Source organism: Balaenoptera musculus, chromosome 6 (genome assembly GCF_009873245.2).
Source record: "Balaenoptera musculus isolate JJ_BM4_2016_0621 chromosome 6, mBalMus1.pri.v3, whole genome shotgun sequence".
Classification (NCBI taxonomy): Eukaryota; Metazoa; Chordata; class Mammalia; order Artiodactyla; family Balaenopteridae; genus Balaenoptera; species Balaenoptera musculus.
The window spans coordinates 5,459,511-5,485,367 of NC_045790.1; the positions used below are offsets into that span (position 1 = coordinate 5,459,511).

At 39.4% G+C, this 25,857-nt stretch overlaps 1 protein-coding gene across 1 annotated transcript in view; it reads left to right on the plus strand.

Moving 5' to 3' along the window:
* GALNTL6 (polypeptide N-acetylgalactosaminyltransferase like 6) overlaps positions 1-25,857 on the plus strand; it is a 1,174,587-nt gene that overhangs the window by 1,048,496 nt on the left and 100,234 nt on the right. Inside the window, 1 exon segment of the mRNA XM_036854715.1 lies at positions 17,030-17,147. Coding sequence (XP_036710610.1) covers positions 17,030-17,147 — 118 coding nt within the window.

A 25,857-nucleotide genomic window follows, 5' to 3' on the forward strand; every position in this document is an offset into this window, starting at 1 on the left:
GTGCTCCTTCCCTCTTCCTGCTCACCCCACTGTCACACCCAGGTAAAGGCACATTACCCTCTAGTGATACCACAAAGTGCTATACACACCTTGATCTTTTCTCACACCATGCTGTTTTGATGCCATGTCTGTCTTCCCCATTCACCCTGGGCACCACAGGGACAGAAAGGTGACTCTTCACTTTTGTATCCCATATTTAGTACCTTGAACCTTGGTTTTCAGTAATTGTTTGTTGCATTTTACTGCAAAGAAGTAGGCTATTCACCTTACTCCTTGGTCATCTGTTAGGTTACCGATGAAAAAAAAGTCCCTGGCAAATCAACATCTGTTAGGGACTGAACGTCTGTGTACCCCCAAAACTCATATGTTGAAACTGTAACCCCCAATGTGATGGCATTAGGAGGTGGTATTGGAAGAGGGAGGTGATTAGGTCATGAGGGTGGAGCCCTCATGAATGGGATTAGTGTCCTTATTAAAAAGTCCCCGGAGAGCTCTCCAGCCATCTTTCTACCACTTGAGTATACAGGAGGTAGGTAGCCTGCAACCAGCAAGAGGGGTCTCACTAGAACCTGACCATGCTGGTGCCCTGATCTCAGACTTCCCCACCTCCAGAGAGAGAATTTTCTGTTGTCTGTAAGCCAGCCGGTTTATAGTACTTTATTATAGCAACATGAGCTAAGGCAACAGCCTATAAAATTGATGCTACAAAAGCCAATACAGATAATCATCTTCATACTCTAGAACTATGAAGGATTTAGCCAATAAGCCCAATAGTTCTGAGCCTACAGTTCTAAGTGTCTTTATTCTTCTGGTGATCAATCAAGGTAAGAGCAAAACACTAGTGAGTGTGTAGGCGATGGTGGCCACCCAGAAAGTTTTCCCAAACCCCCTTCTTCTGGTTCTAAACCCTGCTGCCCTGGCCACAGAGGTAGGCTGTATCCCATCTCATTCTATGAAAAGGTAGATGCTAGGTCCAAGCAAAGCCAATCAAATTCCTTTCCTGGTACCGACGTAGAGACACTGTCAGAAAGAATCTCCCTGTGTCCTAGGATTGTCAGATAAAATGCTTGGTTAAATTCAAATTTCAGATAAGCAACAAATTTTTTTAGTGTAAGTACATCCCAAGTATTTCATGCTTTACATCGCTAAGTTTTGAGGTGGCTTGTTACATAGCAATAGGTAATGTGGTATAGATTTTGTGCTAAGGATTCATTTCCTTTTTGTTATTTTGAAAAATGATTTATTAGTTTGGGAAATGAGCATCAATTTTTTAAAAGATCTATTCTTTAAAAACACCTGACAAGTTAGGAAAGAGAGTATTTGTCAAGACCAAAGGACAAAAGGCATCAAGGACCCTCCACGTGGCTTCTCTGCATGGCCTGTGCTCCCTCCTAGCCTGGAGGCTGAGTTCTCACAGGGTAGCTCAGCGCTCCAAGATCGAGTATTCCAGCAGGCAAGATGGAAGCTCTGGGGTGTCCCGTGAACCACCTCGGAAGCCACAGGGCGTCGATCTGCCAGACTCCGTGGATCAGAGCTGTCATAACCCCATCCAGGTTCAAGGACAAGGATGTAGAACCACCTCTCAATGGGAAGAGGGGCTAAGGCTTTGTGAATATGTTTGAAAACTGCCCTAGAATGAGAAACAGAGGTGGACACAGATGCAGAGCAGCAAGGGTGTCCTTCTCTCCTGCCATATGTAGTTAGATGAAATTTCTTTGTGGATGAGCTGGCCCAGAGGGGAAAAGAAGGTGATGCTTTTATGCAGATTTTTAATAAATTATAGTTACAGCCTTTTTGCTTATTACTGCTTTTCCTCAGTCCGTGTTTTCTTTTGCTCTGCTCTGTTTTTAAGGAATTAAGATCATTAAGCAGGGGGTAGATGTACAGTGTAAATTTATTAAACAGTAAAGATTTGATAAGAGGTATTAAAAATCCATGCCACTTACAGTCCATTCTAACTTGATATAAAATGCTAGGAAATGAGACCAAAATTGCCTTTGAGTTGCAATCAGTGCCGAACGGAAAAAGCATATTTTGCATTCCTTACTAAGATGAAGGGGTAATGTTTCCATAAGAAGAAACTGTCAAATGTTTATTAAATAAATGAAGCATAAAACAAGCTTTCCTGCAGTTTCATCCACGCTTGGATTTTAATAACTAGCATTTATCCCTTGAATGAAAAGTTCTATTTGTATCCAAGAAGAAAGGCTCCCCACTCTGCACTGGGGATTTTCAGCTCTGAACAGTCTCTGTTACTGATGAAAGAAGTGATTTGCTCTGCCATTTCACATTAACTGTGTTCCTTGCAATGTCGGTGTTGACGGGAGGGATAAGAGCCTGGCAAGGGAGGGCAGTGGCAATGAGGGGGGATCATTCCAGGGGTGGATGGCAGAGTGTAAGGGAGTATGGACCCCGACAGACCAGAACAGAGGGGAGACAAGGAACTTAAGGGAGGTGCCCTCATCCACATTGTGTAAGGATCTGAGGTGCATCCATGTGAAAATAGGGATTTTAGGAAGGGCTGAAGGTCATGTTGGAAGGTGGGAAACAGGAGGGCTTTGGAGTCTCCATACAATAGTCTTACAAAGTCCGGACTGTGTTTTATGTAACAGAAGCAAAGTGCCTCTTCCAAGCCCAAACTGGGATTCAGAGACTGGCTGTCCTAGTGGGCTGGTGATGCAGCAGGAGTGGGGTTGGCGGATTATTTTTAAGCTAAAGAAGGAGGGAAGGTGTCTTAGTCCATTCAGGCTGCTATAACAAAATCCCACAGACGGGGAGGCTTGTAAACAATGGGAATGTATGTCTCACAGCCCTGGAGGCTGCAAGTCCAAGACCGCGGTGCCAGCGTGGTCGGGTTCGGGCAAGGACCCTGCTCCGGGTTGCAGATGGCCAACTTCTCACTGTCCTCACCCGATAAAAAGGGCGAGGGAGCTTTCTCAGGCCACGTTATAAGGGCACTCACCCCATTCCTGAGCGCCTCGCCCTCGTGACCTCAACACCTCTCACAGGCCCCACCTCCTCACTCCATCACCACGGGGGTTAGATTTCAACTTACGAATCTTGGGGGACTCATGCATTCAGACCATCGCAGAAGAGCATGGGAAACAGAGAGAGGAGCAAAAGGCGATAAAGAAAACCTCGAGGTGATGGATGGGCATCTGCCCCCTGTCTGGCCTGAAGACTGGTTGGTGGCCCCCCTGGAGAGCAGATCCAGAAGCAGAACGCGTTGAGTCAGAGAAAGACTTTGTGAGGCTCTGAGTGTGAGCCCTGCAGCTTCAGTGCAGGGTCAGCCACGTGGACGGGACAGTGGCCCGGGCTGGCTCGTCCGGGGAACCGGCGGATCAGGACCCCTGCCGGGGCGTGGCTTCCTCCCAGGGGGGCTGCCGTGGGCACAATGGCAAAGTGACTTAATGGGCTGGAGTAGCAAAGCAGAAGCCGATCTGCTCCTAAGCACACAGCTGACATCCTGAGGGACCCCCAGAGGACCGGCAAAATCCAGTGGGCAGAGACGGAAGCCCTGGTCAGGCAGACGGACGCAGAGGCTCTAACCCGATTGTCCGTGTTCGTGTGGTCTCTTCTGTCGCTTCCGGTGGGGACAGTTGGCATTGATCAGAGCGTATGAGGAGAGGATTGATAACTGACTCGACTGCCACGGTCACTGTCCTGCTATGTAACAGGAGCCGTGGCTAAAACCTGTGGCCGATTAGAAATTAGAAACGAATGAATCCAGTAAGAGCCACAGGATAATTACACTGGGGGCCTAATTTTGGAATATAAGGAAAAATCCAAAATTCTGTTTTGAGCCAGGGCTCCAGGTCCTCACGTTGCTCAAAGGAGGGCCTGGGCAGGAGGGAACTCAAGGCAGCAGGTCCACCTTTCCACTTCAGATGGAGAGGCCACGGGGGAGACCAGGGGAGTCTGCAGGTTCAGGGTGGGGTGCGTGGCCCCAGTGTTTGTTTAGCGGCACCTGTTTAAATGGCAGAATTGCCAGGAAATAGCAGCTCTGTCCACACACCTGAGTGCATCCATCCGCCCCCTCCAGGAGAGGGGAAGTGTTCTGGAACCAGTCACTCCAGGGGTATTCCTGGTACCTCTTCCAATTGCACGTGTATAGCCACAAACACACCACACGATCTCACACACACACACACCACACACACACCATTCTGGATCACAGAAGAGTAGCTGAGGGACACAGCATCGTGGCCATGTCAAAGGAAAGTAAGCCTGAGAGAACACTTAGCACGTTCTATCCATTCTCCTCCACTCTCCGGTGAGATGGCTGTTGGTATAGCCTTCGGACGTCCAGAGTCTTCAGTTTCATCTCACGTGAGACCAGAGCCAACCACTGAAGCCACGGAGGCACCAGTAGGGCGAGCAACTTCAGAACCACCAACCTAACTGGAACATCCAAGCCCGACTGTTTCCTTGACCATAGTCTGGTTCAATGCGCTATGGAATCTGCACTGACAAACGCAAGATTTCTCCTCTGGCCAACTCTTTACATCCTTTCACAGGAGACTCTACTGTTCCAAACGTGACACAAGCAGCAAAAAGCACATTCAATTTTATAAAACCGTAAAGTATGACATAGTATAATATGTGTTCGTTTGTGATAAAAACGAAGTTATAAATCATGGCACAAAATAGTACAAAATTTGTACTATGATTTATAACTTCATTTTCCTCATTTTATTCAAAGAGCTGACATCATAATTTTGCCACCTGCTTTTGGATAACGGTTTGGCCCTTACTCCTTTTCTACTAACCCTTTTCTAAACATTAACATTCGCATTTACAAATCTAGAAAAATAGAAAGCTTTTAAAAATTTTTTAAAAGGCTTTTAATTTCACTGTGAGCAGCTCTCAAATCCAGTTATGCATTGCAATAGACCCTAAGGTGTTAGCAGAGATAACTTTAAAAAATAAGCTTAGGTTAGACCTTAGAAATTAAAAAACTAACTAAAATCCTGTCTGTCTCAAGGATTATTGTCATTTATCAGTAGCATAATGGAATTGCTAATATGTCCTCTTCAAATGCTTGGAATTCGAAATGAGACCCGTTATCAGCAGTCAACGGAGGCCTAACAAGCCGTCCCAGAATTTAGGGGCTTTCCAACAGCAAACCTTTCGTTGGCTCACAATTCTGAGGCTCAGAAATTTAGACTCAGCTGTACCGAATGGCTCTTCCGCTGCTCTCACCTCACAGGGTGAACAACACATCCCAATGTCAGCATCCAGGCCAGCATCTGGGAAACCCCTCCATCTCGAGCAGAGCAGAACAGCTGACACCCTGGGCCTGGGGCCCCTCGTGTGGCAGCAGTCCTCTGGTGGCTCATTTGGATCCTGATGGCCTAGGACAGTCTCACCTACAAATCTTTTAGTCGGTGCCCGGTGTCAGCTGAGCCAAGTATCTGCAACAGGTTAGCCCAGGCTTCTTGAAGCAGCAGGAGAGAGTGCCAGTGCCAGTGGACCAGGCTTGCCCAGACCTAACACATCTGAGATCCACATGTTGTTCACTGCGTGACTTTTAGAGTCCACCTTCTACTTGGTGAGTCAAAGCACCCCTCACTCCTAGGATACAGTCCAAGAACAGTTGTCTCTCAGAAAGAAAAGCAGAAAATCTCTGCTGCTGTTTTTGCTGCTGCTGCTATCTTTTTAAATTAATTTTTATTGGAGTATAGTTGATTTACAATGTTGTGTTAGTTTCTGCTGTACAGCAAGGTGAATCTGTTATACGTACACATATCCACTCTTTTTTAGATTCTTTTCCCACATAGGTCATTACAGAGTATTGCGTAGAGTTCCCTGTGCTATACAGTAGGTCCTTATTAGTTATCTGTTTTATATATGGTAGTGTGTATATGTCAATCCCAATCTCCCAATTTATCCCTCCCCCTCTTTCCCCCTTGCTACTATAAAACTCTTAGAGGAAAATATAGGCAGAACACTCTTTGACATAAATCACAGGAAGATCTTTTCCAATCCACCTCCTAGAGTAATGAAAATTAAAAAAAAACAAAAAACAAATGGGACCTAATTAAACTTAAAAGCTTTTGCACAGCAAAGGAAACCATAAACAAACAATAAAAGACAACCTTCAGAATGGGAGAAAATATTTGCAAATGAAGCAACTGACAAAGGACTAATCTCCAAAATATACAAATGGCTCATGCAGCTCCGTATCAAACAAACAAATAACCCAATCAAAAAATGGGCAGAATATCTAAATAGACATTTCTCCAAACAAGACATACAGATGGCTAAAAAGCATCTGTATGGTGAAAAAAGATGAAAAGCTGCTCAACATCACTAATTATTAGAGAAATGCAAATCAAAAGTACAATGAGGTATCACCTCACACCAGTCAGAATGGCCATCATCAGAAAGTCTATAAACAGATGCTGGAGAGGGTGTGGAGAAAAGGGAACCCTCTTGCACTGTTGGTGGGAATGTAAATTGGTGCAGCCACTATGGAGAACAGTATGGAGGTTCCTTACAAAACTAAATATAGAATTGCCATATGATCCAGCAATCCCACTACTGGGCATATATCTGGAGAAAACCATAATTCGAAAAGGCACATGCACCACAATGTTTATAGCAGCACTGTTTACAATAGCCAGGACATGGAAGCAACCTAAGGGTCCATCAACAGAGGAATGGGTAAAGAAGAGGTGGTATATATACAATAGAATACTACTCAGCCGTAAAAAAAGAATGAACTAATGCCATTTGCAGCAACATGGATGGACGTAGAGAGTGTCATACTGAATGAAGTAAATCAGACAAAGACAAACATCATATGATATCACTTATATGTGGAATCTGAAAAAAAGGGTACAAATGAACTTATTTACAAAACAGAAATAGAGTCACAGATGTAGAGAACAAACTTATGCTGCTGCTATTTTTTTGTGTGTCAAGCCCTGCAGTCTGTGCAGCCTGTGGAAGAAGGAAGAAGGGCAGCGATGTTGAGACACAGAGGCCAGTCTGGTGTCCAGACAGCGGACGGCAGAGGGAAAGAGCCTCAGGTGACTCAGCTTGGCTGGCTCAGGATACAGGCCCTAAGTGTTACACCTCATTACTTACACAATCCTTTCAGCTCACATGTTAGCAGGGCCATCTGTCCCTTTATATAACCATAGTCCCCAGGTAGATGCTCGTAGCTTCCTGTGATTGGAATCAAACTTGCCCTCCATTGCAACATCCTGGCCTCCAAAGAGGCTTCTTTCTCCCAGCTCAGGACCCACTTCGTTCTTCGCCCCTGGAGTCACCACCTCCTCGCATGACAGACGGGTCACATTCCTCCCTCAGCCATATAATCCCCATTACACAATAAACAGTAAGAAAATTATACCCCAAAATACCTTTTTAAAGATAAATGATACAAATGAATTTATCAGGAGTTATTTAGCCACTCTTTCCCAAATTCTAACGTAAGTAATGATCTAATACTTAAAAGAACAAACTTGTTAGAAAAGATATGTTGTTTTAATCTGCAGTATCCTTTTCCTCAACAATTGAATCCTAGTTGAAGATAATTATATTTTAGCTGTAATTGTACTGGGTCACAGGCCAACTAAAAATTTCTAGTTACATAATTGAAAACTATGTGGTTCATCCCTATGTTGATTGACTTTGCTTGATGGAGTCCTGAGGGAAATCGTGCTATTTCATTTCTGATCAAATTCACATTTGAACCCACATGTCCAGAATTCTCACTGACACCACTAAAATGAAAGGAAATTGAGAACCAGATCTCTAAGAGGCCAAATGGAAGTTTTCCTTTGGGTTTTTGGACCTAGGTTTTAATTGTCAATTTAAAAAATAAATTTTAATGTATATTTCTCTTTCAATAGGATTTTTTTTTTAACTCTTCTGACCCCTAAACAACACACGAGATGTATTAAATTTTGAAATAAACACTTTCTGGAGATGAGAGAAAGTAGACAAAAATATTCTGGAAAAAGATGTTTTATTAAAACACCATTTTTTCACATATGCGGAAAGAGTCCACATGTGAAATAGAGAATATTAGGAAAACGAGCAACTCCTTAGAACGCTGTGGGAATCACAGGGTGAGGATACCAGAATTACGAACTATACCCTGGTTTAGCAAAGACAACCAAGTACACACCTGAAAATCAGAACACGAGGAGTTTTTCACGGGTACCAAATAAGAATGGTTCTAGGACACTTGTACATTATTGCCTCTTGAACTTAAAGTCAGTAAAATTTGGAATATAAAAATTAATGTAGAAAAGCAAACTAGTCTACCACTAGTAAAAAGGAAAGCATATTTGTTACCTGGTTAAATAGCCTTAATGTAAAACAGAAAATTGATTTCCATTAAGTATTCAGAACAGACACATTTCTATGGCCCAAAGAATAAAGAATCTTCAATAGAAATACGTTGCTTTGTGGTTATATTAATTTTAAAAGGCATCCCAAAGGTGACAGGTGGTTTTTTAATAGCAAAACCCAAAACCTGATTTGTGACATTACATGAGCAATACTCATGAAGTTCATTAATATGTTAAAAATTACACAGACACAGAACCCAGTAAAACATTGCCTACAACGTGTTAACATTCCCAGGATAACAAAACCAGTAAGAGCATTTTGGAAGAAATCAAGTAATGTGAAGATAAATAAATTAGAGACTGCGGGAAATGGGGCCAGTGGGGTGGGTTTCAGGCAATTAGTATTATACGTAAAATGGAAATAGAGAATAGAAGAACATGCTGAAAATTATCAACGGCCCTTCTTCATTTCCTCTGAGGAGAAAATAATGTGACACATAAAAATCTTTTGATCTATGAAGAACAAAGCCATCCTTCTCTTGATGTCACTGCAACACTGCACCAGACTTAACTCATATTTGTGTGATGGGGTGTGGATTTCAATCCACAAACCCAGATGTGCATGACACAGCACAATATTAACTTCTCTTCAGAACTACTTAAATCCAACTCTAATTCCCTGCACAAAAGTAGCAGGAAGTTCAGTCCCCCTTACGAGGGGTGGCAGTTACCAGAATCCAACGAGGCCAGTCGATCACACTCGTCCTGAACACAGCTGCCAGTTCACAGGGGTTGCCACCCAGACCCCTATAGCCCAAGCCACTTGGTTTCGAATCCAGCAGTTCTGCCAATTCCAAGCGGGATAAAGTTTGTCAAGGCCAAGAGTCATGGTGGCTAGGGGGTTTATCTTCCCTGCGTGTCCCACACTGGAGACCTTGCCATTATCCAGGGGCACCTGCACAGTGCAGAGTGGGGGGCTCCATCACCCCAGGACCTGACAGCTCTTGGGGGGAGTCTACCTTCTCGCCCTCTCTCTCCCCTCTCCGGGCATCATGCATGATCTCAGGCTGGGGAGGATAAGAATTAGAAGGAGCAGCTTCTATGAGTTTTTGAGTAGCTGCTTCTTGCCAAGCCACAAAAAAGAGTGAGGGTGAGAGCCCTGGTTTGCTCTGTGCTTAAAATGAGAAGGGTGGTGGCAATCCAAGGGAAAAGACAAGTACCAATTAATTTATGGATAACTGGTGTTGCACTGACATTGCCTATTTCATGGACCAGCAGGGATTCTTAGCACCCATCCTGCACAGCCCAGGGGCGCCTGTCAAACATCACCCCCCCCTAATGCTCTGGCCTCGGCAGCACCGGCCTTCTTCCTTGTCTTGTTACTATTCTCCTTCCCAACACAGGGCCTTTGTGTACCTTCCTCCTTAGCCTCAAATCCATCCTTTACTCTTCTTTCTTTCCTTTTCGAAAAATTCATTACCTTGTGGAATTTTCAACAATTCCTCTCCAAATATTGTCATGATAATGACATGTCCTTGGCGATTTCTACCTGTAGACTGAAGGATACTAACATTTCATGATAGATCTGTAATTTCTTGGTAGGATTGCTACCTTTATCTGACGCTCCTCTTATTTGATCAGACCCTAGATCATTGTGTTTGGACTGGTACAAAACTTGAACTAAAGTGTCAGGTTAGGACGCACTTTATGATGAACTTTTAACTTCCAGAAGTGGAAAGGTAAATCAATTTTTATAGTTTTGCTCTTTATAAAAAACCAGGATATTAAATTCTAGGAATTCCTCCTAAAGATTTACTCACACACGTGGAAATGATGTATGTACAACATTATTTACTGTAGAAATTAAAATATTGAAAATAATCTAAATGTTCACCAAAATAAATATACATCTATATGCATAATGGGATAATGAGCAAATGTTAAAAAACAGAACAAGGAAGCTCTTTTCAATATGGCATGATCATTAAAATACTTTAAGGAGTTTTAAAAAGAACTAGGTAAAGGACACTATATGTAGCATACAATCATTTTCATAGAAAAGGAAGAAAAATAAGATATATTTGTATTTGCTTATATGAGCATGAAATGTCTCTGGAAGGATGCCTAAGAAAAAATCATGGTTGGTTGTGATGAGAAAAATAGTGGCAGGGGATAGAAGTAGGAGCAAGATTTTTTATAAATATATGAATATATTATCTATTCCAAATAATTAAACATTTTAAAATGTTCTAAAATAAAGATTAATAGGTGGATCTGCAGACTTCCACATCTGAACAAGATGGAGTAATATGGGCCAGATTTACCCTCCCACCTGAAAAAACAAATAAAATACATGAAACAGTGGTTTTCAAGACACTTGACAATGAAGGACATTGATCCCTGAGAGATGGGAAACACTAAGGTGAGACCTAGAATCGCCCCAGCTTACTGACTTGAGAGAGTCTCCAGGTTGTGGTATAAGGAAGGGGAGCCCAGGTGGGACCAGCCTGAGTTGATGTGGAGCTGAGTCTGGGGAGAATAGGGCAGCTAGAATTTCAAGGGCAGAACACCACAGAAGAGAGCCACACGGGAGGGAGCCCCAAGATCTGCAGTGGGTACCCCCTGAGTACTCAGCAGAGGACTGATGAGAGCATGTGTGCAAAGAAACTACCCAAGACTAGGAAAGGCACCACTAGAAAGAATTAGAAGTAACAGTGCCCAGAACACACCCAAGGCTGGGAAGAGTGTCTGTTCCCACCAGCCAGACTGAACGACCTGATGATTGGCAGGAGGTTGAGTAGAGCACACAGAAGGGTCTTGCCTTAAGGGTATGAATAATTTGTAGATTATGCATTGCTCCAGACTGCCTAATAAATCTTAAGAGCAAAACCCAAAAGGGTCAAACTACCTCCAAGTAATGTAATTGCATCCTAGAACAAAGCTCAAAAATGTTCAGAATATCCAGCTCCCCAAAAGTTCTATATCTCAATGAAAAATATATTAGGCAGGCAAAGAGGCACCAATACATGGCCCATAATGAATGGGTAATTCAATGAATTGAAGTTATGAACTAAGAATTAACAGACAAGGACAATTAGATGGTAATTATAACAGTATTCTATAAATTCAAAAAGTTAAGTAGACATGTGAGATATAAAAAGACCAAAATTAAAATCCTAAAGGTGGAAAAAAATGTGTGAGATTAAAAATGCTTTGTTGTTGATGGGATTATCAACAGACCAGACTTTACAAAATAAAAAAAAAAAGATTAGTGAACTTGAAGGTATAAGAACAGAAACTATCCAAAATGAAACAAAAAAGAGAATTTTTAAAAATGAAGAAAGTGTATAAATGGACACTGTGGAGGATATAAAAGAAAGGTAAGGACAGAAAGAATATTGGAAGAAATAATGGTCCAAAATTGTCCAAATTTCATGAAAACTATGCCTACAAATCCAAGAAACTCAAGTATTATTAAGCACAAGAAACTGTGCCAAGAAAACTATACATCATGTGTCACATTATAATAAAATAGCTCAAATTCAATGGTACAGAGATCTTAAAAGCAGCCAGAGGGAAAAAAGACTCATTGTATACAGAAAAACAGAGATAAAGATAACACATTTCTCATGAGAAACAATACCAGTGAGAAGACAGTGAGTAATATCTTTAGAGGATTAAAAGAAAAAAGCTGTTAACTTGGTATTCTATAGCCAACAAAAGTATCTTTCTTAAAATGTAGACATGCAACGAATGAAAGACTTCATCACCAACACACTCCCACTACAAGAAATGCTGAAGAAAGTACTTTAGGCAGAAAGATAGAAATCTGAATCTACACAAAAGAATGAAGGAAACAGAAATGGTGTTCATAATAATATAATTTCATATATATATATATATAATTTTATTATTTAAATCTTTTTAAAAGATAATTGAGTCCTTAAACAAAAATAATTATGATATGATCTGAGATTCATAACATATGTAAAAGTAAAATGTATGGCCCACAAGGTACAAACATAGGGGAAATAGAAACAAAAGGATTTTATCAAAAGGTTCTTATAAAATACCACTGGAAGGTAAACTGATAAAAAATAAAGACGTATGATAGAAACCACTACAGCAACCACTAAAAAGGGAAAACAAGGAGATTTCATTAAGTCAAAAAAGATACTAAATGAAATCATGAAAAATATTCAATTAATCAAAAAGATAGGAAAAGGAAACAATAGATGGGACAAATAGAAAGTAGATTATAGATTTGAACCTAATTACATGAATAATAGTATTAAAAGGAAGTGATCTCAACAGCACAGGGTGGGAGGGGGAAGCTGGGGCAAAGTGAGAGTAGCATGGACATACATACACTACCAAATGTAAAATAGATAGCTAGTGGGAAGCAGCCGCATAGCACAGGGAGATCAGCTCGGTGCTTTGTGACCACCTACAGGGATGGGTAGGGAGGGTGGGAGGGAGGCTCAAGAGGGAGGGGATATGGGGACACGTGTATGCATATGGCTGATTCACTTTGTTGCGCAACAGAAACTAACACAGTATTGTGAAGCAATTATACTCCAATAGATCTATTAAAAAAAAAAATAACAGTGATCTCAACAACCCAATGAAAAGGCAGAGATTTTTAACAGCAAGATGCAACTATAAGCAGCCCACAAGAAAACCACTTTAAATATAGACACAAATAGTTTAAAAAGTAAAGTAAAAAGATATAAAAGGTATAAATAGTAGTGTTTAGATAGTACAAATCTAAAGAAAGCTGAAACAGCTGTATTAATATCCAAGCAAAATCAATGTCTGAGCAAAAACTATTACCAGAGATGATAAAAGTCATTTTGTAATGAGAATGAGGTCAATTCATCAAGAGCACATAAAATTCATAAACATTTATGCATTTATTAACAGAGCTACAAAATGCATGAAGCAAAAAACTGATAGAACAGCAAAAAGAAATAAACAAATCCAGAATTATAGTCATAGATTTCAATATCCCTCTCAGTAATTGATACAACGAGGAGACAGAAAATCAATAAGAATATAGAAGACTTGAACAACACTATCAACCAACTTGACCTAATAAATATATGGACCACTCTACTCAATGGCAACAGAATACATTCTGATAGACCACATTCTGAGCCATTAAAAAATCCCAATAAATTTAAAAGAATTCAAGTCATACAAAGTGTATTCTCTGACCACAATGGAATTACCTGAAAATTGATAACAGAAAGATCTCCAAAAAATCCCAAATAGTTGGAAATTAAATTACGCATTTTTATATAACCCATAGGTCACAAAAAGAAAACAAAAGGGAAAATTGGGAGTATTTTGAACATAATGAAGATGAGAACACCACATATTTTTCATAGGATTCTGCTAAAGAAGTACTTAAGGGAGATTTATAGTACTAAATAGCTATATTAGAAAAAACCAGAAAAGTCTCAAATCAATAATATCAGCTTCCACTCTAAGTAACCAGAAAAAGAAGAGAAAATGAAACACAAAGTAAGTAGAATAATTAAACTAATAAAGACCAAGGAGAAATCAGTGAAATATAAAACTGAAAAGCAATAGAGAAAATCAATGAAACCAAAAGCTAATTCCTTAAGCAGATCAATACGATTGATAAACCTCTAGCCAGACTGACTAGGAAAAAAGAGAGAAATAACATAAATATGCTCAACATCATTAATCATTACGGAAATGCAAAATAAAACCACAATAAATACCACTATGCCCCTGTTATAGTAACTAAACTTCAAAAGACTGCCCATATCGAGTATTTGAGGACAGGTAGTTGTCGGAATTCAAACACTGCTGGCGGGAATATAAAGTTACAACCTTCCTGGCAAAGAGTTTTGCAGTTTCTTAAAAGTTTAAGCCCACACCTACCATATGATTTAGTCATTCCACTCCTAGGCATTTCCTCAAGAGAAATGAAAGCATATGTCCCCACAGAGATTAGTACACAAAACTCATAGCAGCTTTATTTGTAATAACCCCAAATTGGAAACAACCCAAATGTTCATCAGTGGGTGAATGGATAATCAAACTGTTGTACAGTCATGCAAATGGAATACTGCTCAGCAATGAAAAAGGAAGAAACTGTTAACACATGCTGCAACAAGGGTGAGTCTCGGAATAATGATGCTGAATGAAAGAAGCCAGACCCTCCCAAAGAAGAACACATACTGTATGATTCCATTTATAGAAAATTCTAGACGATGTAAACTAACCTGTAGTGACAGAGATCAGTGATGTCCAAGCGGAAGGGAATGAGGAGAGGGTCAGGAGGGAGAGATTACAATGAGGAAACTTCGTGGGGGTGATAGATGTGTTCCTTTCTCTTGAATGTGGTGATGGCTGCACAGGAATATTCATAAATGAAAATCTATCAGATTGTCCACTTAAACTATTTGCAATTCATTGTATGTCAACTATACCTCAATTACGGTGTTCAAAAGATTAATGGACAAATATAAGTAAATACATGAACAAATAAAAGGTTTGTTTCTTACCAGCCATTCACACTAGTCAAAATACGAAGCACTAATTTATCTGGAGCTTGGCAAAAACATCAATGAAGGTAAAGAGGTCTGTTTGAATTTGTTTTATTATGCCTCAAATTAACTAAAAATATACCCCATGGTTAGTTTTTTATAAACTCATTAAGAAAACAAGATATTGTGTTTCCAACAAATTATTTACAATTAAAAAAAATCAATCTAGGACTTTCTCTTGCCTGATATTTATACTAGTTCTATATCTACGATAATTCTAGTTGGGAGATTCATTCTGCACAGTGTAAATTCGGTTGCACTCTGGTCTCGTGCTTTACACAATCAAATGAGAATATACTGGTAGGACTTAAGATCTTTATATTTGTGGTTCAGATCGAATAGGATTGACTATTTCTGATTGCTTATGCCCAAGCCCTGTGGAATCAAAGATGACACAGAGGTAATGTGCTCATTGGGGAACTGCACCCACCACATGGTACCGTCCTAATCTGTCCCAGCTACAACTGTAATTACCCTCTAAAATTCAGTGCGTGGAAAGTGGAAAAAGATTATGCTGCTGGAGAGAGGGCTAAAGTACGGTACATCTGGTTCTAAGACTTTTATTTCAAACAAAATTTTAAAATCGCGTGAGATTCTTTGTTATTTTTCAAATCCTGCTCACTTTCCTAGAAGGAAAAATAAATCCCTTTTCCTGCCTTGTAATCTTTCCATCTACATAGCGTATACACATTTTTTTAAAAAATCTAAAATTGCAGTGATAAGGCCAAGTACCACCTTAACATGCAAAATCTTTGAAATATATAGCACACTGAAATACAATAAATTCACGTTTATGTCCCTCAAGCGCCTCGTAAAATGTTACCAAGAGTACAACTTCAGCTGGTCTGTAAATTGGTGTGTCTTATATATTTAGACATATTTTTAAATGTGTGTCTTCAACATTTAGTGCCTTGTACTCTTATGTATAAATATCCTCTGCTTCAAAGTCTTCAAAACTGTCACAAAAACTATATTGACCGAGTGTGTTTTTACAGATTTGCTTGGTCTGCATCAGGTGTTCTCTAATTGTTTTATGTCCATATTTCAGTAGTTGTCTCTCTTCAACTCCTAAACATTGAAACAAAAACGGTGTTGCAGTAAAGAATTCAAAGGCTTTGAAATCAGAGGACCTGGTCCAGCCGCAGCACCACTGCATCCTGGTGCCACCCTTGGGAGCTGGGCCCTACCTTTTTCTGCCTGTTTCTCCCAGTGGCACACAGGGAGGGTATACCCAGGGCTGCTGTAAGGATTAATCAAGGCAACTAGACAAGGCTGTCAGCCGAGAGCCCAACACATAGTGAACATTCAAAATCACAAGAGTGGACTTCCCTGGTGGTCCAATGGTTAAGACTCTGCCCTTCCACTGCAGGGGGCACAGGTTCGGAGAAGTAAGATCCCTGCATGCCGTGCAGCCAAAGTAATAATAATAATAATAATAAAAACACAAAAGCTGCCTTTGAACTGCAAAAAAATTTTAAGGCAGGGTCCAATGATTATAAATTATCTCATTACATAGCAACATGACTGCAATATATCCTAGCGACAGCGGAAAGCCTAAAAATTAGTATTTGATCAAAAAGAATATTTCCTAGAAGGCAGACTTTAAAAAGTACATAATTAAAGTGAAAAGACCTAATTTAAATTCCAACTTTGGCACGTTAATAGATGGTTGGTTATTTTATTCTAACTGACCATCTTGTAGTCTGTAAAATGGACATGACCTGGAAATAGTAGGTGCTTGCTGAATACATACTGAGAGATTAAATCAAAGATATGGTCTACAACCGTGTTTTCTATACTTTCATCTGTCTGATAGCATAAGATCTCTTTGAGGAAAAGCCATAGAACTGATGGATTTTCCCAACATATCAGACAGTAGTCGTCATGTACTTCTCTCTGCTGACAAACATATGGAGCCATTGCATGGCTTTAGAGTCTGAACTGTGAAGTTCAAAGCTCAAGGGGGTTCCAGGAGCGATCAGAGACCTAGTGTGAACTCACGTCCACTCACAGAAAACCCGAACTGAAAAGCTCCCTGCGGTGAACACTGAGACTTAAAGTTTGCTTTTTTTTTCCCCCAAGCAAAATGCCATGGTCCCTGATGTTCATAGCCCTTTAAAGATTATTTTATTCCTTTCACAGGTCTCCCGTTATGGCTGGAGGTCTCTTTGCTGTGGATCGCAAATGGTTTTGGGAGTTGGGGGGCTATGACCCAGGTTTGGAAATCTGGGGAGGAGAGCAATACGAAATCTCTTTCAAGGTAAGCCGTCAGCACCCTTCTCACACTAGGTTGGCATCATTTTGACCATTCTAATAGAATGGCATCATTTCGTTTTGTGACCTCCTATGTTGCAAATTAACAACCAAAATAGACATGTCATTTTCCCACCTCAGCTTTTGGATGAGAGAAGCTACTTCCTTCTGATGTTTCCGTGAGACGTAGTCATGCCATAAAAGAAACACAGACGAGAAAGAATTCAAAATCCCACTTGCAGGGGGGGAACCGTGGTGTGCCAGCACTTCTGCTGCCCCGCTGGTACTGCATTCCTTCTCAGGCACCTAGAACAGAGAGACAGAGGCATGAAGGTGAAAGAAATGGAATTACTGGAGCTTTTGCCCGTTGTGTTTGTTCTCGAAATAATACTCCACCTTTTGCTCGTAACCACTATTCCACAATTTCAGTAACAGAAGAGTAATTTTAAATTCTGTAATTCTAAATGGGAAAAGAATTTGAAAAAGAATAGATACATGTATATGTATAACTGAATCACTTTACTGTACATCTGAAACTAACACAACATTGTTAATCAACTATGCTCCAGTATAAAACAAAAATTAAATAAATACAATATGAATGACAAATTAAAGCTATTCTTTATATAATTCCAAAACAAGTGAGTTTTTTGTTTATTCTTATCTGAAATTGCCCAGGTTTCCACTTGCTTTGACCATAAGTACTCGCAAAAATTATACTTTATTACATATATATACATTCATATATTACATATATACATATAGGATATATGCAAGTATATGATAGAATATCAAATTTCAAGGTTTGTAAGTGAAAAAAATTTACCACAGCATGTGAAGACCAGATAACCAAAGCAAAATAAACTGTGCAAAAGGTTTTTTTTTTCCTTTATCACTATCATTATTCATATCGAAGATATAGTGATTCTTGCAAGATTTATCATACAGAAATCTCACTAACTAAATCAGCTTTCCTAATTACCTCTATTATAAAATCAAACCAATTCTTGGTAAGAAAATAAAGTGTATCTTGAATATAGTAAAAGTCAAACTTAATAATCCAGCTAAACTTTTTAAATTTATGCATAAAAGAAATTGACAAAACTGGTTTTTATTTAACTGTTACAACTATATTCTATGTGTTAACAGAAACAGTATGTTGTCCCCAAAGTGTCATAAAATAAATATTCCAAAGAGAAACTCAGGAGACACGATTGCAGGCTTCAGGACATCTAGAATTTTCCATCTCACTGCTGGCAATAAGCCTTGAAATACTATTTATTAAATTAGTGCTTTTTTTTTTTTTTTACCATCACTGAAACACACCTAATTTCACATCTAAGTTACTTTTTTCTTAACCTTTGTATACATACATTTACTTCATTTATTTAATGGTATGTGATGTACAGATGCTAGGCCAAGTGCTTTATATGCTTTATATAATTTAAAATCACAACTCAGAGAAGTGGGTATTATTCCATTTTATAGATGAAGAAACTAAGACTTAAAGTTTTAAAAATTTTAGATTAAATTTTTTAAGTTTTAAAGATTAAATAAACTACCCAGTGTCACTTAGGGATTAAAATGCTCCACTTCTACTTAATTGCAGAGAATACAGAAATTTAAAATTGTCTGTTCACTCAAGGCATACCTACCAACACCATTCCAGAGTTCATGGTTAACCTTTTGATCTCTACCTAATGGTTCCTCTCCCTGAACAGAAGTATCTTCATTATACCCTAAGAGCATAGCAGCAAACTTTGTACTGACCCTGGCAAAATACTACTGATTATCAGATATGGCCCAAAGTTGGGGGCAAGTTTACAGTAATACCTTCCACTGGAAAAACAGAATATTGCATTTGATTCCAGCAATAAAGGAAAATAGGCATTGCTCTATTTGCAATCTCATCAGAAGTTAAAGAATGCTTTTTACTTCTCATGGTTCAAGATAATTTTTTGTTAGATTCTCTTAATTCACGAATTCTTTAACTTTAAAATGCTATTAAGAATATCTGCATTCTACAAATAATAAATGCTGGAGAGGGTGTGGAGAAAAGGGAACCCTCTTGCACTGTTGGTGGGAATGTAAATTGATGCAGCCACTATGGAGAACAGTATGGAGGTTCCTTAAAAAACTAAAAATAGAGTTTCCATATGACCCAGCAATCCCCCTCCTGGGCATATATCTGGACAAAACTGTAATTTGAAAAGATACATGCACACCTATATTCATAGCAGCACTATTTACAATAGCCAAGACATGGAGATAACCTAAATGTCTATCAGCAGATGAATTGATAAAGAAGATGTGGTACATATATACAATGGAATATTACTCAGCCATAAAAAAGAATGAAATGATGCTATTTGCAGCAACATGGATGGACGTATAGATCATCATACTAAGTGAAGTCAGTCAGAAAGAGAAAGGCAAATATTATTGGATATCACTTATATGTGGACTCTAAAATATGACACAAATGAACTTATTTCTGAAACAGAAATAGACTCACAGACATAGAAAACAAACTACCAAACAGGTAAGGGGGGGGGATAAATTCGGAATTTGGGATTAACACACACATACTACTATATATAAAATAGATAAACAACAAGGACCTACTGTATAGCACAGGGAACTATTTTCAACTTCTTGTAATAACCTATATTAGAAAAGAATCTGAAAATATATATATATAATTGAATCACCTAAAACACTGTAAATCCACTATACTTCAATTTTTCTTAAAAATTGTTTAATAAGAAAAAACAGAAAAAGAAAATCTGTAGTAAGCAGGAGATACCTGGCTTAGAATAATAAACTGGGTGTGGATAAAAGTACTGTGGGAAGTCTGGAGCGTTTGCAGAATGGACATTTGCATTCTAAATCACCAAGGTATTTTTTAAGACAAATACAAACTCGAACCTCTCATTTCTCTGTCGCTTGTATCTATCGCTTCTCTTCGGGGTGACCTGAGATTTTATTACCCCATTTTCTCTTTCTCAGTTATCTGTCATTCTGAAGGATATAATTGGAATGCAGTCCTGTCGTCTTTGTCTAGAAACCATGGCAACAGAGCTAGAGGTTCAGGACTAAATTGCCCCAGGTTGTTTGATTGAAATGACAGATCCTTTGGCAACAGCTATATCTTACAGGGTCCCATTTCAGACACATCTCTCCATTCTTCCCGCTATTGTGTGCTGACCTTGGGGTTCCTGTTCCTCCCTATTAGGATTTGTAACACGAGGGGGACACCCTCAAGCAGGGTTTGGTAGAATTTACATGGAAGACGAAGAATTTTCTCCATGCGAGAGAAATTGAAAGAATTGTCCACAAATAGCTGTGTTCAATGGTATTAAAAAGTCAAAGAAAAATGGAACATCTGCATTTTGGGACACAGTCCACAAATTGCGATTAATTTTACATTGTAAAGCACTGTCAGATATACACTGGTCAGCCCTTCAGGCTTGGGAGTATGTACGGATAACTGAGAATTTACTAGTCTATTTCACACCATAACATAGAATTTGTTTCAAGTCTGAAACTTAGAAGCTCTAATTCAAAAGATTTCTGTCTGTGGTTGTTATCAGGCATATTTGCTTGCTGTTTGCATTTCAATGAAAGAATCATTTCACTGAGGTTTATGACAAGATTCCATGGCTGAGTGAAAATATTTCCAGAAAACTCTGCTTTATATTAAGGGCTGAGTTTTTGGTCAGACGGCGTTTGGCTAAGAGGGCTCCTCAATTCCCTGTCTCTATAAATATCTTTCCTTCCTTTTTCTAACATCTGCCTAGGTGAGTGGATTTCATGCCATCACACAGAAACCAACACAGCGTAATTTTCAGGAGTCCCTCAAGGAAAAGGGCTCTCTAGAGAAATGATCTCTCTGCGCTGCGCCAAGTCTTCAGTCTCTTTTAATATGAATCTGAATTCTCACGTGGCCCAGAATTATCCAGCTGCCTCTCAAACGTTGCTAGGTTAACCAGCTGCCAGGAAGGAGAAAGCACCATTTAGTCAGTCACTCAACAAGTTTTACTGAGCATCTAATTTACACCAGGCAGTGTTCCAGGTACTCAATTTGGAGCTGCATCTGGAAACAAAGAGGAAACCAAGACAGACTACAGAGTGTTGCAGGAAAGAGACAACCCTCCTTTAAATGGTGTGTGCCACTTAAGTTACTGAAAGAGTGTTAACACGGTTATGGGTCTCTGATTGTCCAGAGTGCGTTTTTATACCCATTCCCCAAAGATCAAAGTCCAAATGTTAGCATTTTCAGAAGAAAACTCTTCCCAAAAAATAAAAGTGAGCAATAAACACTAATTAGCCACGCACATGATTTAGAATGAAGCCCAGGGACTCTATTCCACAAAATCCTCTGGCATGAGACATAAAACTTAAATCCACATAGAAGAGCATTAAATTTGGTTCGTCCTTTTCCACGCCCAGGAGCGTAACAACACGGTCCCACCTTAGTCCAATATTCCTTGGGCCATCTCTTGTCTGGGAAGAGCTGTGACCTCCAGCCTCAGCTGTGCGGAAACCTTCAGCGCTCCAGGTGACATGAATCTGAGCACCATATGCCCTAGAGCGAGTCTAATAAATCTGGAAGCCCCACGGCCTATCTGAAATCACTGGTAATGGATTGAAACACCCCATGCAACCACCTTTGTTATGTGCTCTCGTCCTTCCCATGTGTTAAGCTTAAGGTTCAGACATGTAAGGAAATTTTAACTTACCTCTCACAATCTTTCAGCCCTTACCAGTCACTAACTCATTCAACCGGCATTTATTTATCGATTACAATGTGCCAACTCTGGGCTAAGCTCTTGAGGTTCCAAGATAAATGTGAGAAAGATTCTCTCCAGTAGCCGCCTGGAGAAGTAATTCATCCCAATTTCCCAGTATTGTTTGGAACATATTTTATTTCCATATTCACAGGAATATATTCAGGAGGCTCTTCAACAGCCTCCCTCTCTCTCCTCTTTCAACTGATCTCCATTTTTTTATTCATTTATTCCCTGAGTTGCTTTACTTTCCCCTCCTAAAAGCTCACAGTGGTTCCTAAGGACCCCACAAATCACAAATCAGATTAGCATATGAATCATAAACCAGGGAAGCTTCTCTCAACCATCTGCCTCAGCTAACCGTCTCCAGCTACACTGCAAAACCAACTTAAGTAGTGTTTTCCTTTCCTTCCCAGAGAAGATGGAAACACAAACATCCATCACTGTGCCTATTTATTGCAGAGATTTTAACTAACCAGACTTTGATGAAATTTTTCCTGAAGATTTTAGTCATTCCCTCTAAGATATTAATCAGGAACCTTCACCATGAGTCCGTGTACTGTGCAAGCTAGACTCCGCAGAAAAATGCAAAGGAAGCCCAATAGAAGCCTTCTTCGGATCAAGTACAATTGAGATGAATATTTCACCCATTAAACATATACATCAATTAAAGCAGAAAAGCACAAAAAAACCTACATTAAGAATCTCCTCTAAAGTAAAACATACAAATGTACATTTATGCACTGATCTTCTAATGCAAGAGAGGCCAAAGCTGTTCCTTCTGCATTTGGGTCCTCGGATTGGGATAAACTAGAGATGCATGGACCACATCCACATTGTATCCATCATGAGTCCCAGCTTGGGCTCCTTTAAATTGGAATGAGAATCTAAAGACACTTGGAAGCTATCTTCATGCAGTCATAGAATCCTTCCGATTTTTTTATGGTTTTACCCCATCCTTTAGTATTACTTTGCTCACATCTAATTTGACAGCAATTTTTAAACAACTCCATCTTTCAAACTCCTCAAATTAGTTTTGACACGAACAACAATTCTTTTCATAAGAGTATTTCACCAATTCAAGTGATATTTCATTAAATTACATAATTAACAATTTTTAAAAACTAGCACAATCCCCTTTGGGAAGAAATGCACTGCCTTTGAGATACACATGTAACTTAACAATTGTGAGCCAGAAGTTCCAGGTGTATTCTATGTAGCCTGTATTCGGCATAGGTCCACCATAATATGAATGCCATTCAATATGTTTACAGAGAGAATAGAGAGGGATGTTTCACACAGTAAATTGAACAGAGATTCAGACCTTGCTGTCGAAAACTCTCAGTCTCATAAGTGACAGGAAAAGCTCATGTAGCAGAGGCAGCTGCATTTCTGCCTTTGCACAGAGGCAAATCACCCGGCTTGTCGGGCTCAGGTTTGGGGCGAGGCTGTCCCCTCTGGTCCTCATCCCTGCCCAGGTGCCCCAGTGCCCTGCCCTCTGTCCAGGAGACTTACAGGTACCCAGGTTGCTGAGTGGCCAGTGTCTTATAGTGATGAGTCAGGGCAGGGGGACAGCCTTGGTGCCCTTTCTCTTGTCTCTTCCACTCTGTGCGCTGGTCCTACGGACCAGTTCCCACTCCTGTTTGCTAGCTGTCACTTCTGTTCCCTTCCCTCAAGCCCAATCTTGTGTATTCTCTCTAAACTGAAAAAAAAAAAATCGGTCCTAAAAGAAGCCTCTGGGGTTTCCTTGAATCTTGGCGTCTACCTGGCTGGGGGTAGGGAAGAAAATGCTCCCCAAGGGAAAATAGAAGATGGAAAACACAGTGAACATAACAAAGGGAATACTTAAGTTTTAATCCTGCCACGTACAAATAAACATTTCAGCTCAAAGAGACTAAAACATACCTGAGATTTTACTAGACAGCGTCCGTTTATTTTGTACCCCTTTATGACTTTTAAAATCTTTACATGGAGCTCCCTGTGTCCCAAAGCCCTGGCCATTTTAGTCTTCCTATGGTGGTAATAACTATTATTTGGTCCTTTAACAAGGAAAAGTAATGACTTAGCATCTAAAGGTCACGGAATTAAATTTCTTATTCCATTCAACACTAATGCAAGGTAAAAATATAATTTCTATTTCATAATTGCAAAGGCAGGCCATTACCTAGTTAATACCAAAGCAAGGAGCAGAATTGGGGTTCGCTCTCAAAACCATTAGGCTAATTTCTCTTAGCTGGAAAAAGTAGAAGACTTTATGCCCTGATGCAAAAGTGGCTACTGTCATTCTCTGAAACCACTTTTAAAAAGAAATGCAGGCTCTTCCCAGCGGGAATTTTTATTAAATGCGAGGGCTGTCAACTCTTGTTATTATTTAATGTAAAATTTAATTTTTTACTGTCTTCAAAATGCAATGGTTATTCAATAAGGATTGCATATACATGATCGGGACTAATCGTCGAGTATAGAAGACTCAGCTCTTTATTCGATCAAACAAGATAACAGCCATCAGTTTACAACTGTTATAGCTCAGGAAACTGTATAGTCTAGAGCTTAACCTCATTACAGAGCTTCTCAAGAACAAACATGGATTTTATTTATTTGTACTTAGAAAATCACAAGAACCCCACTAAATTAGCTAAATTTAAAGTTTCCCTACATAGTAGGAAGCCATCAAAAAAATTTCGAGTGTATTTATAGTTCAACAATTGAATGTTATACAATTATAATTTACACTTTTAAACTGGAAAAGAAAGGTCTGTTCTTAGAGATCACTCAAAACAGAAAAGGAGAATATGAAGCAGAAACCAAAAAAAGCCTAACTTTACCCTTGACAAAATTCTCAGATACCTTACCCCCAACCACAGTGTATAAGGAACGTTATCATATGCAGGAAGATCAATTCAGTGGTGGTAAAACAGGGGCACAGGAAGATGGAATGACCCCAGCTACAAATCTCATTTGAAGTCAGCAGATCTTACTTCCCCAAAGTAATTGGCACCTCCTAAGGGAGAAAAATCAACAATCACTTTTTTGAAACGGTAGCAACAGGTGTGATTGCTGGTGGCCAGAGCTTCTCTGGATTGAGTCTGGCACCAAAGGGAAGCATCCATGGAAGGCTGGGGACAGGTCTGAGGAGGTTTCTACAGACCAGCCACATTTTCAGGAAGCAGGCTGTTAATGAGGCAGAATGGAGAAAAGATACTCAAGATCACAAGCAGCCCTACAGCAGCCAATTCCTGTTGGATGCAGGCAAATAAAGGCTAAAAGAATTCACTCACGCACTAAATTGTGTGTCATAAAGTGAATGCCTACCGTACTTGGTAAGAAGAATGCACCCTACTCAAAGATAAATAATAATGACTTTTTAAAGGAAATAGCATATTAAAATATTACAAGAAAAAAGGAAGAAAGGATCAGGAATGGTCACCAAAATCATGCTGCTATACCTTTTTATAAATTCTTTTAAAAGGTTAATGAAGTCATTGACTCTGTAAAACAGTATGAAATGCTGAACTTTCTGAGATTAGGAAAAATGTTAAAAGACAACAGAAGGAGATAGAAAATAAACAGCAGCAGTCAGGATATCATGAAAAAGAAAAAGAAAACCAAAATGAAGGTCACATTGAAAGCAACACAAAAGAGAAGGAATATTCTGAAAATATATAGGGACACAAAAGATAAGACTGAGAAAAAGGAACAAAATGAAATTAAAATGAGCAAAGTTAAAAAGTAGTAGAGTGGAATGACATGGAGGATAAAGGAGCTCATAGTAGTATTCCCAAGGGACAAAGTTAAATTGAAATAACATATTTCAAAACCTAAGAGATACAGCTGAAGCAGTGTTCAGAAGAAAAGGTAGACTCTTAAATTCTTACATCAACATAAAAAAGAATAAAAATAAACTAAACATCCATATCCAGTTTGCAA